The 17,165-nt window shown below is 37.4% G+C and overlaps 3 protein-coding genes across 10 annotated transcripts in view; all 3 read right to left on the bottom strand.

The window, feature by feature from the left end:
* LOC132194441 (dystrophin, isoforms A/C/F/G/H) overlaps positions 1-905 on the bottom strand; it is a 139,214-nt gene extending 138,309 nt beyond the window's left edge. For 2 of the 8 annotated variants that reach the window (XM_059615709.1, XM_059615715.1), the window contains exon 1: positions 801-888. In XM_059615709.1, coding sequence (XP_059471692.1) covers positions 801-828 — 28 coding nt within the window. In that variant the 5' untranslated portion in view covers positions 829-888. Of the gene's footprint in view, positions 1-800 lie in introns of all 8 variants that reach the window. The other 6 variants (XM_059615710.1, XM_059615708.1, XM_059615706.1 and 3 more) reach the window with 6 other exon arrangements.
* A 2,612-nt stretch (positions 906-3,517) lies between these two features.
* Positions 3,518-14,169, bottom strand: LOC132194233 (serine/threonine-protein kinase 32A). Its single transcript, XM_059615390.1, has 11 exons — positions 13,772-14,169; positions 12,598-12,653; positions 11,603-11,768; positions 11,165-11,324; positions 11,009-11,046; positions 8,500-8,589; positions 7,992-8,209; positions 7,222-7,347; positions 6,377-6,508; positions 5,861-5,989; positions 3,518-5,160 (listed from the first exon to the last, which is right to left on the bottom strand). Exons 1-11 carry the CDS (start codon positions 13,833-13,835, stop codon positions 4,972-4,974), a joined length of 1,368 nt encoding a protein of 455 aa, XP_059471373.1. The 5' UTR covers positions 13,836-14,169; the 3' UTR covers positions 3,518-4,971.
* A 140-nt stretch (positions 14,170-14,309) lies between these two features.
* LOC132194236 (EEF1A lysine methyltransferase 2) lies at positions 14,310-16,925 on the bottom strand. Its single transcript, XM_059615392.1, has 6 exons — positions 16,709-16,925; positions 16,541-16,639; positions 16,396-16,480; positions 16,228-16,332; positions 14,730-14,949; positions 14,310-14,627 (listed from the first exon to the last, which is right to left on the bottom strand). The coding sequence occupies exons 1-6, from the start codon at positions 16,753-16,755 to the stop codon at positions 14,530-14,532; spliced, it is 654 nt and encodes a 217-aa protein (XP_059471375.1). The 5' UTR covers positions 16,756-16,925; the 3' UTR covers positions 14,310-14,529.
* Between the last annotated feature and the right edge of the window lie 240 nt (positions 16,926-17,165).

Below are 17,165 nucleotides of genomic sequence, written 5' to 3'. Positions count from 1 at the left end.
TGAAGTTTGACTTTTACAACAAGTCATTTACTTATATTTTAGAGACAGAAGTGAGAAGCGGGATGTTGAGCATAAATTTTTTTGATCCTGCAGCTGACTTATCCTTGTGCAAAAATAGTGATCGCAGTGGGAGTCCTTTTACGGTTCATGCAAAAAAGTTATTTTTTACCCATTTTTGTCGTAATTATTGTTTATTCTATATACGAATGAAATCGCAGAAAAATTTATAAAAATAAGTTTTAAGAATGTGAAGATGGCAAGCTCTCAAAACAAGTCGCTGAAAGGTGAGAGTCTCACGTTGGAAAATTTGCGCCGCAAACAACTCATTGAATAGCGTTTGTTTTCTCAAAGAAATCTGACTCAAAAAGGGAAGGAGAAATTTAAAAAAAAAATCAGATAATTTCACTAATTAAGTCATTCGATAGGATAATTTTTGTGTTGCTCATATTTAATAATTAAATTACTGGTTTCCCCAAATTTGTTTCAAGTACAGAAAACACGGCCGGCGTTTCGCATTTGTGCGGACATATACAAAACGCGAGATGTTTAAGTCTTTTGTAAAATTAGACCAGAGTTCCTCTATAAGCGAGTTAGCCTCGTATGCGAGACCAATCAGCCTAAAAGTCACAAGACAAAAATAAAAAGCGACAATTGCGGTCTCAAGGAAATTCCTCGCAAGGACGGCAATGCTTGAAAAACACAAGTGTTAACAGCGGATAAAAAATTTATAGAGTAAAGCATCATCTCTGCGTTCCTAATTCCATGATGATAATTAGCAAAATTCTCTTTTATAAACTTACATTCAGCGTCTTCTTGTATGTCGTCCATCGGCTTAGCTTTTTTCAAAAGGGTAATCCCGTAGCATAATTGATGTGCATGAAAAAAAAAACTTCCCTACTCACTATAACACGACACTATAGTTTAGAAACTTATGCAGCCCGGCGTGCGTGGTTGGGGCAGAGCGGTTGCGAGCGCCTGCTTCTCTCGCCGCGCACTAAATAAAAGTTTTAGTCATCGCGAGCGGCCCGCGTGTGCTTTGCTTCTCGTCGTTTTTCATATAGACAAACATGATCTGCTGCCCCTGCCAAGATCTGCGGAGAGGAAAAAGAAATCACGCCTCCGCCGCCACCGCAACTTGCATCTCGACCGCCGTTTATTGCTCTCGGTGCTTTTTTGTTTCCATTTGAAAAATTTCAAAAGCGGAAAGGCAGTAAAATTTTAGCACTTCTTTTTATTCTCTCAAGCGGTTTGTTTGGGGCCTGGCTGATGGATGATCGAGACTTCGTCACTCTCGAGAAGAATGCGTGCCCTCTAAGTGATCCGCACGCACCACGAACGTCCGTCTTGCTCAACTTAATTAGCCTTTAAAGTGTCACTTTTTTGGGAGAGCGGCAGCCGATGCCGAAACAACGCTAATTCGTCGTTTGGCAGCCACAACCGGCTACTATTGTGTGCAGGTCACATTTATTTTTTATGTGCAAAATCCTCGATTAACAAATTTAAAATCCTTTTTTAAGAAGAGCGCAGGACTTTTGCAAAAAAGCAGCACAATTTACATTTTTTTTTTTTTTACAAATTTTAGCGGAACACGATAAAGTAAATTGATCAAGTGGAATAATCTAAATATTTTAAAATTAAAATTGCTCCATGTGGGAATGTTTTAAATAGTTTTTTCTCTACCTTTACATAATGAAAATTAGTGCAAATTACACGAAATCAAATAGCTAAATTTAATCGGTAGTTACCGGTAGTTCACCTCAAAATTTACATTTTGTATGGTGAAGATACATCAAACGCCTATAATTTTTGTAGTATCAAAATTTCATTTATTTTGATTGAAATTCAAAACCATATCAAACTACACAGTGAAGTTAAATAATTAACATAAAGCTAACAAATTACTCACAATGTCACAATAGTAATAATATTTTTACTTGGAACAAACTAAATAATCTAAACATTTAAGTTTCCTAACTCAGCTCCATTGCAAATTAACAAAATCTGTACGCTGTGAATAATATTAAACCCCTGCTTTTTGCAACGTTCCTTTTTTATAGGCTTTTGACCATTACTTTTGCAATAATGTTGTTGGTCATAAAAACAGAACTGTTTATACAAGCGAATGACGAACAAATTAATTAATCCCTATCCGAGGTAAAGTAAATATAAAAATAGAGCGCCTCTAACGTCTCTGCAAACAGTGCGAACGTAATGATATTTGGCGGGTGGAACAAAGGGAAAAAGTTATGCGCGTAGGCGGGCTAATTTAGTGAGCTGGGAATTGGATCTAGTCGGAGACGGACAGTCTCATTAGGGAAATTGATGGGCAACGTGCGCGGAATGATAAATTCGGCGCGTAATGCAATACTCACTTCTCATGATGGCCGCGCGCCTCGAGAGTGGATCGGGGACTAGAAAAACACAAGTGTGTCAATGGCCATCTCGCCGGTCCATCTGTCACCTGAGCAGATACACCACGCAGCACTCACAAACTCGTACTGAATATCTCTCGCTTGTATACGATCGAGTGTCTCTTGGGTTGTCGCGCGCTCATCACTGAACCCAAAATAAGAGAGCACGCCGAGTTCGCTTCACATCTCTATTGGGTCTGTCCATCGGCCCGTCAGGGGCGCATCTCATTCATTATTCACACATAGAGCGAGTGGCCCAAAATTTAAATAAGTTACACTTTGATAGAAAAAAATTAACTAAATATTATTTCATTCGAAAGCAAAACAAAATTTTTACTATTATTATATTATTCATTAATTGTTTTAAATAAAATTGATAATTTTATAATCTAGTATTTTTTGATAATTTGTTCAAAGTCCTTATAATATTATAGGAACACGTTTATTTTTTGTGCATTTTTTTTTTACAAACTTCGATTAATTTTACAGCCATGCATGGTGACCTTACAAACTTGACCCTCCAGAAAGATGTAGTTTTTTAGGAATGCTCATTAATCACCGTTGCGGTTAAATTGGATGAAAAATGGAAAATTCTGCAGTTCAGCCCGCTGGCGTTGTGTAAGTCTGCCAGGGAGTCGGGAGCTGTCATTTCGTTGGGCAATTAATCATGCAGCGGGGTATCATGCATCAGAGTGATGGGTTCATTTTTAGCTTTGTGACTGATTGGTTAGTGACGCCTTTGGAAGAGTCAAGGGTATGTAGCAAAAGATTTCCCCATATTTAAGAAAAAACTAAATTCTTTTATAATGAAAATGTTCATAATAATAATATTTGAAATCAAAATACTATAATACATAGATTTCCAGCACATTAAAATAATTAATATTTTTCAAGTGAACAGGCGATAAAAAGCAGCGTAAAAATGCATTTAAATTTTTTGACTAATTAAAGCCTTTTTAATTGTGAATAAAAAAACAGGAATTCTAAAAAATTTCTCATTGAGCCATTTTCGAGATGTATTTAACAATATTACCTGAAAACTGAGCTCAATCTTAATATGTCAGGTATATGAATCATTCAAAACACGTAAGATTTAATTTTATTATATGATACACATTGTATGTTTATTAGCAAACAGTAGCAATAATAGCATAGTCATACGTTAATATAATTATTTCAAGTCCACAGTAAAAGCAAGCTTGTATATCACAAATCATCATCTGTATCCTTTTGTGTTCCACGTCCCGCATTGATTGTGTTCTAGGAAAAATGCACTTTGATGCATACTTTTTTAGCTCCAATTTACATGTGATATTGTGAATAAATCAAAAGTTCCTTTAATTTACTTAACATCAATATTGTGCAATTTTTTTTCGATTCGTGCTTTGTGCCAACTTTGAATTTTGTGCAAAAAAATCTATATGAAAATTTGATATTCCTACCTATAGGTTTTTTCAAGTGCAAATATATTTTGTCAAACTGCATCCAAAATATGTTGATAAGAACGCTTCTATTGTTGGCAAGGACCCTCTTAACTAATCAGCTCAACAAATAATATTAGGCACAGGAAAGTAGTTTGTGTAGTAATTTCAACTTCACATATCTGATAATTATTTTCGATCTGAAGCATTTTAGCCATTTTTTCCGTCCATTTCTCAAGAGTAGTTTTTTGCTTTAGAATGAGAATGGTTCTAGTCCAAAAATATATATGCCCGTATTAAAGTAAAGTTGTTTACTTGAATACTGGTACATAGATTTATACAATAATTTTATGACTGGAGGCCAACGCCAGAGATGATGAACAATTTAGATGACTTGGGCGCTCACAAATATATACTGCGCTAGACACGTTGAAAGTTTTTCTTGACCAACTGCATATATAGACATAGTCAAATCAAGACTTTATGAAATTGTGGATAAATTTCCACTTTTCCAATAATTGCCAAAAAGTAGCTCTTGTTTTTATAAAGTTTTGACTTTACCACACCAATGTGAAGTCCTTAAATAAACAAAGTTTTTTCTCTTAATTTTAATTCACCCGTTTTTTGCATTAAGCATGTCCATTTTAGTGAAGATTTAAAATGGGTTTTCTTTGTTTCATCAGTGATATGTTGCTTCAATAATTACAGTTTACGCAACTAGTATAGAAGTGTGTTTAAAAAATTTATACCTCTTTCATAAGGGTCTTCAAAAATTCTCAGGTAAATATTGTATTTCAGAGAAGAATTGGGCACTCGAAGAGACGTTCGTGACATTTGATTAAGCCTATCTTGGTTTATGACAAGAATGCTTTTTTCGTTTCAATTGTCAGCGTTATGAAATACTTTTATTATAGGCATCTAAGGGCACAGTAAGGGCACAAGAGTGTTCTTAGTAAGGTCAGAGGTAAATAGGAAAGTTGCTCGCTCCAAAATACATTTTTAGAAAAATAATCCAGCACGTTGAAAATGAAAATTTGGGGAAAAAAATATACCATCTGCGTAACTCCGCACTGCTCACACGCACATCAAGCGCTCCAAATTGGTTAAATGAGTTTCTCATCGCTCGAATCGATCCTTGGTCACTTTTTGTCTTCTGCGTCCAACGAGGTGCTTGAGCTGCACAACAATGTACTTGGTTCAAATGCATCTTCACGCGGCTCAGTCTCATCGTTCTCCTCCTCCACTTCCTCTAGCAACATGTCATCTTCCAGAGACATTGCCGTAGATTTCTTGATGGGGATCGACGACAGTCCACTTGCATTCATCGCCTGCAAATTCAAAATTGACCACACTTTTTTTAGCGGCTAATATTTTCTGAATCAAAAAAATCACAAATCAGATATATTTATTTTAGGGGCTCTAAAACTTTTTATATTAATTATACCCAAAATTATTTCTTATAAATTTCTTTTAATTTCAGAATGAATTAAATTAAACTTTAAATGTATTTATTTTAAAAGTTTCAAGCATACAAATATATCACTGTGACTATTGCTAAGAGATTTTTACCTGAAGATTACAACAAAAATAAACATTGAAAAATTTATTTAATTTGAAACACTGCTTCACACAAATCGCTGTGTATCTGACATGAAGGAGGGTTTATTTTTGGAAGGTTGATTCATACTTGAAAAATATATATTCCCATAATGGATATCACTTAAGGTTATGAAAAACTAAATTTCAGGAAGCATCCCAACGAGAGAGTTAGTGCCGGTACTTAAGGCCGTGCGTCCCCGAGCCTCAAGTCTTTCGCACCGAGATGTGTGTGCCCGATCAATACTCTGTAGTGAGGCGCATAATGGAATATCGTTGGCGAGATAAGCTCATTTCTCACGCAGCCAGGTAGACCAGCCGGCAACAGTCTGACCAATTCGCCACCAAATTTTCACGCTTATTCTCGCAAATTAATGTTTAAATAAATCGAAAGTGGCATTTTCTGGAAACAAACAAATATATAAATCGTACCTTGATCAGTTCCTGTTCCCAAGCAGCTTCTCGCTCCTCGCGCTCTTTCCGCTCAATTTCACGTTCACGATTGAAAATCCTGAACTCGGAGATCATTGTCGGAGATTCGGGATCGGCCAGATCTGGGTCCTAAAGATTCATTGGAAAAAAAACTTGATATTAAATTTTTTTTATAAATGGTAGAATCCTACAATCAATTGTAAAGTTGGAAATAGTTTTTTAGTACGACAATTATAAAAGTTAACAATTTACTGAAACTTGCCATACATATGCAACTAAAAACTTGAAGCGCCACCCTTCAGCTGTTAAAGCTGGAAGTTAAAATTTTTTCTGCATTTCAATTTTTAATGAGCAGTCGCTTGTGCGGAAATTGAATGGAATCCACCAAGCGTGACGGTTCAAATTATTATTCTTTTGAAAGCAAAGCATGGCAGACAAAGAAACGGGGAGAACGGATTTTCCGCGCTTTCTCATCAAGCAAGTTTAATTATGTATGAGCGCGTCTGATCCTCTTACCAAATCCAAGCTGGGCTGATTTTCGCGGATGGAACGCTGCTTGGCTAGCCTTTTCTTCTTCTTGTGCAAGGGCCGCGCCTCAATTATCATTTCCTCCAGCTCAAAGGTCGGATCACAGTTCAAGTGGCCCTTCTGCAACAATTGGAAAAGGGGGAACTTTACCATGTGTCAGTGTGAGAGCATGAAACAAAAAATACATAAAGTAATATGGATTTTGTCAAATTAAATATACCCAGCGTAAAAAAAATTAAGTTGGCAAAACCAGATTAGAGAAGGGATCGATGAATCTTAGGATTGGAGTGGAACATTGTATATAATGCGCAAATAATTTATTCCGTCCGTCGGGTCGGCTCAGTCGTTATTTTTCATCATGTCGGACAGGATGAAAAAGTAAAAGTGTGAGGAGAAACATGCGCCCTCCCTGTGAACTAAAAAGCTCTCTGTGTCTCTCTCAGTAACGCTTGTCAAGACAAAAACGCCCCAGAAGATCAATATATAAGGGTGTCCAGCCGCCTTTGTTCCACACCTCGGGGCTGCTCTAGCTTGAGAGCAAATTAGGGGCAGTGTTTGTTTTCCGCTTTGAGGCCATGACCAGATCATTATATATTGCATCACCGTTTTCTAACTTTTACGGTGTCATATTACAGATCTGCCAGTGTCTCCAGTTTCTGTTTTCAGCAAGACTTTGCAAAGTGCGTCATTTGGATAATTAATAAGATCGCGAGCACCCTCATCATTTTAATTAAAGATTCAGCTCTGATTTCCCTTGTTTTCCAAATTGCCGTCAAAGGCTTTGAATTTTCAGCTACTATGACACAAAAAAATGTGGATTTTTATATACTTACTGGTGGAGTAAACTGGGGCGTGAGAGATTTGCTGAGAATAGTCTCTTTGTCCGAGCCGGGCAGTAGGCTTGTCAAGGGAAGTTCCTGCAATGAACAAGGTCGCTCGCCAGGTCGAGCACTCAGCAGCTGTAATAAATTATAAGACAAAACTTTCAGAAATTTTTACTGGAGAAAATTAATTCAATATTTAATTATTTAATTAGGCAAGTCAAAAATATCGAGGGAAAAAATAACAATCAGTTTTTAATGTCAAGCTCTTTGCTTCGAATTAAATTTTCAGCAAAATCAAGCAACCTTAGCCACACGAAAGGTTTTGCCATTCCTTCAGCTCAATGAAATGAATTTTTATTTTAATTAGATTCAAAATTAAAATTAAACATCATAGCAATAAATGAGTTTTCCCAGCAGTTATTGCCCTCATCTGGCTAATTTATTTAAAACTATAATGCTGCCAGAACCTACTATAATGAATGAATGGAGGACAAAAATAGATCATGATAATTTGAAAGCAGTGCTTTTGCGTGCACGTTTAGCGCTAATCGAAATTTGACGTTTGCATGCAAATGAGTTCAAATCTCATTATCCAAATTAACTTTTGTATCTAGAACGTCACTAAGCTACGCAACACATCAATCTTGCTAATGAATGATATTCCGCACAGGGTGGCCAGGGGAGCGTGTGCTGAATAATAATCTGAGGTGAGTGGAGGTGGAGATGACTCAAATGATCTTTTCACGCAAATTGTGAGTGGCAGATTTAGTGGTTCTCACCCTGGTCAGAAGTTCCCACATGCAGTCGCTGACATCAGTCGGTTGGGAAGGTGGCGTTGCCAAAATGTTCTGAACGTCGCTCAGCAAGGTGGAAGAGTGGATGTCAAAGGGCCGCGACCCGCACACGAGCTCAAAGGCCACAACCCCCAGTGACCACCAGTCGACCGCAAAACTGTACCCAACGCACTCGTCGGCGGCGCACGCAAAAATTTCCGGAGCTGAAACAGAGGGAGAGAGACGGATGAATATTAAATGCCACCGGGCCGCAGCTAGCACTGGAATTCGCGCATATATCGGATTTTCATTAAGCTGCTGTCAGCAGGGGGAGAAAAGCGGTGGCTGCTTTGGCAAAAATGATCACCGGAGTTTGATTGGGAATTACGACGGGAATTCAATTTTAATTTTTTCCTAATTATTTTGCAGTTGAAATTATTATAAACTAGTTGTATTTTGTAATGACTGGAGATTAAATAATTTTTATTGAATAAAAAAAGAATATCATTCTTACCCATATAAGGCTTGGTGCCTGACATTGATGTAGCCAGCTGACCCTCTTCTAAAACTGACGCTATGTTAAAGTCTGTGATATGTGCATGACCTGAAACAAGAACAAAAAATACTACTATGAAACTGGCAAGTTTAGCTTTCTTTTTGTTGTGTAATTTACAACCTAAAATAATCTCATTTCCAAATGTCATTCGAAGAAATGCTCAACTACATTAATTTCACCATCAATTTTTTAGTGTGGCCGGTTTAAAAATTCTTTAAAACCAATTAAATTTTTAAATCAATGTATCTTTAATTTTAGTTTTATTTTCCACAATATTTTATTACGCTGGTGGTATAATTTGTATTTTTAATATTAATAGAGGTCTACCAGCTCTTAAATGTTGAATCTAACGCTCTTTTGGCCTACTTGATTTTAAGCGAAACATTTCAAATCAAAATGTGGATTGGTTTCAAATAATGTATTATAAATTATCATTGTTTGGCAACACTGGAAAAAACTTTGCCATAAATAGAACAAAATGAAAAAAAAATCACACCTAAAACTAATACGAGATATTTTTTGCATAGTTTGGCAAAAATTTGACCCCAGGATCACTTGTTGAGTACCCGCGGCGCGTTCCGGACCACTGCCGCTCGCGCACTCTTGATTCATTCAACGCACACGTCTGCCGATCGATAGTAAGCGAAAGCAGAAGGAACTCTGCTTGTCAACCCTCTCTCACAAACAGACAGACGCAGAAGGATATAAATTAAATCTAGAGCTCTGCAAAAAACTAAGCTTCCACCAGCTAGGAAACCAATTCATTTAAAATTGGCTGAACGTTGGTTTTCTGCACAACTGACGAATAAAAAAGCGCACAAGCCGACACAAAACAAGACTTTTGTCCAGGCCTGAATCTACATATTAATGACTAAAATTTAAAAAAAAATGCGTATGTAGTACAAATACATATAACATTGTTACTAAGATGCTCAAAGCTGCAAATCTGTCGCCAACTTTTAATTTCTTTTTATCAGGAAAAATTCCCTCTCAAACAGAACGAGCATAATTATAAATAATGAAAAATAGAGAATCAAAAACCAAAATTTTCCAGATAAAAAATTAATAAATAGAATCAAAAAAACTTCCTGACAATTCCTTTTCCAGATTTTATTTTCCCTACTTTCAGCTTTTTTAGACAGCACCGTGATTCAACAAAATTGCAACTGGCGATCTATTGTAGAGCAGGGATACAAAAATATAAATAAAAACCTCAGTGATTCCTCAACCCGATAAAAAACTAAACAAATTACCTAATCTTCTTAACAAATTTTCTTTTTTTTCATTCCTTCAGTTTTATCAGCTTTGCGTGGACCAACAAAATAATGCCAGCAAATAAAATATAATTTTCATTACAGAGATAAACCCCAATATAAAAATAAAACTATAAAATTGGTTGGTGCCTGTGCGCGCCGCCAATAAAGGGCACCGGCCGACAACACTTTATCTAGCCTAGCCATAAAAAGAATCCATTATATTTTTCATACAATGTAAATGCAAGATGAAAAATGTCTGGCTAACAAAAGCAAAACAAATTTTCAAAAGTCGCGAGCGTGTTTACTCCAGAATATTGGGCAAAACAAACAAAAAGCGACAAAAATCGATGCAGCTGTCTACTGTCAAGGGAGTAAAAGTTATCATTTGTTACGTTGCACACATATGTAAAAACGGCGGCGCCTGGAATTCCAGCAGTGCCCCTTTAATTAAGGCAATGTCGCTCCCTTTTGAACGCATATATGGCTCTCGTCGCCATGCAAATTTTTGGGTCGACGTCGGCATTCGTCCGCGCACAGCGTTTTTGTACTAAATTGTTGACTCAGCAGCCAGTCTACCATACAAAATTGCAGCAGCCAACCCCGTCTTCCACCCTTAAGACCTTTATTATTCATTTAGTTTGGGTTACTTTTGTCCAAAAGTCAAGCGGGCGGACCACGATATTCCATTCAAATCTTCCAAACTGAGGTATAAATGTTTTAATTTGTAAAATAAAAAATATCAATATTTAATTAAAAGGCCACTATTGTAGAAATCTATTAAAAAGAACGGTTATTTTCTTGCTCCTTTCATAAAACTAAAAATCAAGATTTTCTTTCAAAAGAGTGCGGTGTAACTCTAATAAAGTTCACTATCTTATTTTGGTTACATGTGAATTTGGTCTTGGAGTTTTTTAAATTATTGATGATTGGGGCAAAGCTAAATAATATGTATTTTAAACATGATATAGCTCAATTATTCTATTTTGGTTGAAATCCGACGAAAAATAATATTTAAAACAATTGAAAAAAGTCATCTAAAAAAATTGGTGGCAAAATTACGTTCAATGTAATTAATTCACACAGCACGAAATTTAAAAATTTAAAAAGCGCTATAGCAATTTGTTTAAACGCACCATAACAAACATTATACTTTCAAACACGCGCGAGGCTACAATAAATATAAAAAACACAACAATGAAAATTTCACGTACCTTCTTCATCAAGCAGAATATTGTCCGGCTTTATATCTCTGCAACAAATTTCCCAAATATCATTAATATTGTGAGCAAACGGATTTTTAAATGAGATATATTCACTAATACGATGTATTTAAAACAAATAAAATGAATGGAAATTAAAATATTTACCTGTGAACAATTGATCTTGACTGCAAATAGTCCAGCGCCAGGGACAATTCGTAAACGAACAAGGTAACACTTGACTCGGAAAAAGATCCCCTTTGAGAGAGGTGGTACCGCAAATCCCCGCCAAGCATCAGATCCGTCACCAGAAATAAATCCTCCTCGTCTGCAAAAAGGAAGCCTCAAAATCAATGTTTGGTTGGCGGAATGATTACCCCTTGCACCAAAAACGAACAATCCAGTAGCAATAAAGTTTTCACCGAAATAATGCAAAATTATTGGCAATCTTATTTTAATTGACACTGTCAAAAACAATAAATAAAACATTTTATTTTAAAGATTCTTAATATTGTGCGCACTTGGGGTTTGTTGGTAAATAGGTTGCATGGAAAAGTAATATTTTGTCAGCAAGAGGAGCGTTTGTATTTCCATGCGACTGCTTACCTTGAAAGGAGAACCACAAGTTGACGAGAAAAGGGTGATCTAATGAGGCGAGGATTTCAACTTCGCGGAGGACATTTTTTAAAGCGTCGCGCAGCCGGCACTGGGCCTTGCTCATGTACTTCATGGCGTACAGCTGGCCCGAGTCCCTCTTCCGAACGATGCAAACCTATCAACAATTTATTTATTTATTTTTAATTATTCCGCATCGACATATTTGAATGAAATTTAAAAAAAAAATTTAACAATATTGAAATAAAAACTTAAAAATTACTGCCATGAAGAGCTTTTTGACTGCGAATAAGACTGATTTTGCTTATCACAACTTGATCTCACCATTACAAGTAAAAAAACTGCACCCAAGAAAACTGCCTGTAGATCAACGGGGAGGGAGGGGATTACAATTTCTTAAATAATGTGTTTAGATTTATTGGGGGAGGGGGGATAATTTTTTTTAATTAGCAATTTTTATAATTATTTTCGTGATGTTTCAGATAAAAAATAGGAAAATCGTTTTTAGATGAAATTATGGCGAAACTCCTACTTATTTAAGTTACTTCGTTACTAATTTATGTTAAGAGGTCGTGCAAGTATCAGTGAAATCCCAGAGGTTGAATCTTGTATTCTATTGTGATATGGGTGCCTCTCCGCCTATTATACGGAGGAGTCGGAGGACGTCTTTGTTGCACAGAAGAGTGATTCAAGCAATATGCCAGTAGAAGTAGGCAGAAGATTGCAATATTCAAGAAATAATAAAGCCCTTATTGACTCATGTAAATTGAAGCTATGTATATAGTTTAATATAATTTATATACTGTACATTATTTTGGGTATAATGACAGCTCAAGAGAGTGTGCTTAGTTTGTGCGAAAGTGATAAATTCTAGGAGGAAAATATAAAAAAACTCTTTTCGCATTCAGCTTTTAATTAAAAGCAAACTGTCTGTCTAGGATTTCTAAAGGTAAAAATATGTGAAACGAGATAAAAAAAATTCTTACCTTCCCAAAACTGCCTTTTCCAATGGCACGCAGGATTTGGAAGTGATCAAAATTTACTGAAACATTGAAGAAACAGAGTGCTTATTATTGCTATATTTATTACCTTGAAGTAGCAAGAAGAACAGACAAAAATTGTAATAATCATGAAAGTTTTACATTGAAAAAATACTGAAAAATCAAAAACATAAAAATTATCAGAATTACAATATGGATAGTATGGCAACTGCGGTGGTAATTCTGAATTTTTTACAGGGTGGCTACCATATCAAATTATTTCACAGCTCACCCTGATGAAATTGAAACATTTCTTCAAAAATACGCCATGCTAGTCGCGTGAGGTTCATATTCAGTGAACTTTTTAATGACATACATCATGAAACATGGAAAGCAACTGACCGCGCGCAATAAGATGCATTTTAACCGGCATAAAGCGGTTCCAAGCTCGATGATGGAAAAAAATTGACGGTTCAGATTTTAATTTATTGAAATTCGGCGGCTTTTGCGCTCTTGCCACATACGCATATTGTAGTGATTCCACTAAAACCTGGATTAAATTCCTTAATATAATGCGTGCTTATCATATTATGCATCCGGTTTCCAGCCAGTTAAACAATTATAGTTAAATTAGTTAGTTACAATTGTGTTTATTAATGTGCCATTAAATTATGGCTGCAAGGAGATTTTAGATTAACAATTTTTGAATTATATGAATTATATGGGTTAAAAAGTGCTATTTAAATTACCTTGCCATTTCTGATTTCATCGAATTCAATACCAAAATAAATATGCCATTAACATAAAAAATTAAAAAAAAAAAAAACAGCTTTTGAAAATGTTGTACTAAAATCCCTGCGTAACACGTGAAAAAAATTATTCGACTAGTAGGAGGAAAAATATAAGACGATAAATAATTAAATCATCTACGTTGCCCACTCATATGCAACCGAGTCAAAAAAATCAACCGACAAACATCAAAGGAAATCACAGTTGCGGCCTGAAAAAAATTACTTATTTTTGTTAAAAGCGGTTAAAAGCCAAATATAACTTCCAGGTTTCATTTTTTATAATTGATCTCTTATTCAACAAAAGCTGCTTTTACTAGATAAAAATGGCTGCACTAATTAGCAGTTAGGCTGTACAAACAATTAAAGCAGAAATTGAATTAAAACCTCACCTTCCTCCTTCTCGCTATCGGAGCGGTTCACTTCGCGCCTGTTGGAGGGGTGCATCGCCCCCATGATTGTCAGCAGAGCAGACCACTGTGGTCTTCGACGGTCTCAGGAATCAGCAGAAACTTTTTCAATTGGGTGGTGAGGCCATGTCCGTCCGACCCTACCGCTGCCGACCACCAGACTGACTGGCGTGACGGGCTGGTCGCATTTACGTACCATATTTCACGCGCACTTTATTTCCTTTATTTATCGCTGCTCTTCCCCTCCGTTTCGCTCCTGCGCCCTTTTGACGATTTTGCGGCGGCACTTCCAGTGCCCCCCAGCTCACAGCAGGAATTATTTAATAAAATTATGTGTCGCAACAACACGGTTGACATTAAAATAAGAATTCAGTTTTTTTTTTAAATCCAAAAAAATTCCTGAAACAACCTTAATGAACGACCAATCAGCCCTATAGATTTAATTTATTTATTTTCCATTTGAGAATACCAAGAACAGAGAGTGGTAAAAATTGAACAATTTTATAAAAAAAGGATAAGCCAGATTTTGAGGTTAATTTATTTCATAATTGTCAAGAAAAACATGCTATCGAGCTCAATTTTTTTTAATGTAAGACAATTTTCCTAATAATGGGACACAAATAAATTGAATGGTACTTGTAAATTTACAAGAATTTTTATTTTAATTTAAGTAAAACAATGAAACCTCTGGGATTTTGTTAAAAAAGTTTTGAAAGACTTTTAAAAAGATAATCAGCAGTTTAGTTGATCTTACGTAGTATTAATGATGAAATGAGGCTTCCCTCCCGTCCTCCAAATTTGAAAGTTGGTGCAGGTATCCTAGATAATTTTGTAAATCCTGAAAAATTTTACTACTAAATATAAAGCAAGAAACAAGAACTTCTGAAAATTTTCGCATTAGAAAAGAATTGTACAAAGCTAAGATAAAAAAGTGCCTTACTCTCCGAAAATTGCGACTCCAACTCGTCTTCAGTGTAATTGCATGAGGTGAGCACCAAAATGCCATCAGGCGTTAATATTGAATGAACTTTCGTAATGTAGGTTTTTCTGTCCTCAGCTCCGTTGCTACTCAAGCCAATTGCGTCATAAGTTCCTTTGTCAAGTGCTACGTCAAAAGGCACATCGCCAGGGCAGGACTCTGCACTTAAAATATCCCAAACCTTTAACGAGAAAGAATTTGCATTATAGCAATTCCGTCCTATGAGAAACCTAAGCAAAAATGTTTGAAAAATCAAGCAACTGTGCCCATCTTTAGGACTAGAATTGTTCAATTTCAAACAATTTTCTTATATTGATTTGAATTTAAAATCGGCTTTTCCTCGATCGTGAAATTCTACCACAAAATTTTCTTTGCCCTCCCTACCCTTGTCAAAAACGAGACCGTTGGAGGTCGTACTCGAGTACGACCTCCGACGGTCTCGAACGACCTCATATTTTTACATGGTAAATGTTTAGGGGCAACGGTTGCCCCTAGGTCTCGAACGACCTCAAACGGTCTCGGGCGACCTCGGGCGGTCTCGGAGGTGTCCATCGACCTCGAACGGTCTCGGCGACCTCGGCCGGTCTCGGGTGACCTTACGTGTTAATAAATTGAAAACCATTAAGGGCAACTGCCACTCTGGGTCAAACGGTCTCGAGCGACCTCGGGCGGCCGCGATCCACCTCGGGCGGCCGCGATCCACCTCGGGCGGCCGCGATCCACCTCGGGCGGCCGCGATCCACCTCGGGCGGCCGCGATCCACCTCGGGCGGCCGCGATCCACCTCGGGCGGCCGCGATCCACCTCGGGCGGCCGCGATCCACCTCGGGCGGCCGCGATCCACCTCGGGCGGCCGCGATCCACCTCGGGCGGCCGCGATCCACCTCGGGCGGCCGCGATCCACCTCGGGCGGCCGCGATCCACCTCGGGCGGCCGCGATCCACCTCGGGCGGCCGCGATCCACCTCGGGCGGCCGCGATCCACCTCGGGCGGCCGCGATCCACCTCGGGCGGCCGCGATCCACCTCGGGCGGCCGCGATCCACCTCGGGCGGCCGCGATCCACCTCGGGCGGCCGCGATCCACCTCGGGCGGCCGCGATCCACCTCGGGCGGCCGCGATCCACCTCGGGCGGCCGCGATCCACCTCGAGCGGTCTCCAGACCGTTTGACCCAGAGGGGCAGTTGCCCTTAATGGTTTTCAATTAATTAACACGAAAGGTCACCCAAGACCGTTCGAGGTCGCCCGAGACCGTTTGAGGTCGTTCGAGACCGAGGGGCAACCGTTGCCCCTAAAAATTTACCATGTAAAAATATGAGGTCGTTTGAGACCGTCGGAGGTCGTACTCGAGGTCGCTCGAGACCATGGTCTCGAACCTTGAGTACGACCTCCAACGGTCTCGTTTTTTGACAAGGGTATGAAAAATATAATAACATAAATAACACCACTAATTTTTTTATACCTTAAAAGAGATGTTTAGGGCCATTTTATTGGCAACAGAACTTGCAAGATTTATAGCATGTTGGCTGTAGTCGACTCCAAGTAGATTTTCATATTCCTCCTCAGCCTGAAACCAAAATTTGAATATTTAACAATTTATTACTCTCAAAAAATTGTATTCTTTACACACCATTAATGACAGCAGCATTCCATTTCCACAGCCAATGTCTATTATCTTTGAGCCTTTTGTAACTTTCTCATAAGCATTCAACCATCTGAAAAAAATTCAATTTTTTTAAAATCATTTTTAACTCTTTTATAAAAACTAATTATACTTGACAACTCTCATAGCACTGTCCTCTCCAAACCATTCCTCGCCAACATCCCCATGGGACTGGAAGTTGTTTATTTCCAATTGATAGGTTTTATCCCAGCTGAAAGATTCAAGGCGATGAGATGATATTTATTATGTGTATAATAATATAATAAATTTTCAACATTACTATTCTTTTGTGCCTAATTCTGAACATGGCTCGTTATCTCCATCCATTGCAGTTGTATTTATTCAATTAAAATATGCACGGATATCAATATTTTCTTTCAGTCTAAAAAGAAAAATTTAAAATTTCACCGATGTCTTGTTTCGTGCGTTGACAGACTGTTCAAGTGTTCAATTCAAAATTAAACAACAACAAAAACAAAACATGTGGCCGGCTTTCGGTGAAATTCGTAAATTTTCGTAAGTAGGGCGTGGCTTATTGAAGGAGGGAGCAAAAGGACAACATTACAGGATTTTACAATTGACATTGACGATATTGTTTTTATTTTTAATAGAAAATAAAGTCACGTTGTACCAATTAATTTAATTTGATTATAAAATTTCATTTTTCTTGTTGATCAAAAATTTATTATATTGAAATCTTGAATAAATCAGTAATTTTATTTTTGTTTTTCTGCCGC

The sequence above is a fragment of the Neocloeon triangulifer genome, unplaced genomic scaffold, assembly GCF_031216515.1.
Source record: "Neocloeon triangulifer isolate White Clay Creek 2 clone unplaced genomic scaffold, ASM3121651v1 ptg000006l, whole genome shotgun sequence".
NCBI lineage: Eukaryota > Metazoa > Arthropoda > Insecta > Ephemeroptera > Baetidae > Neocloeon > Neocloeon triangulifer.
Note: the sequence above shows the minus strand (reverse complement) of the source record. Positions and strands in the feature narration are given on the sequence as shown.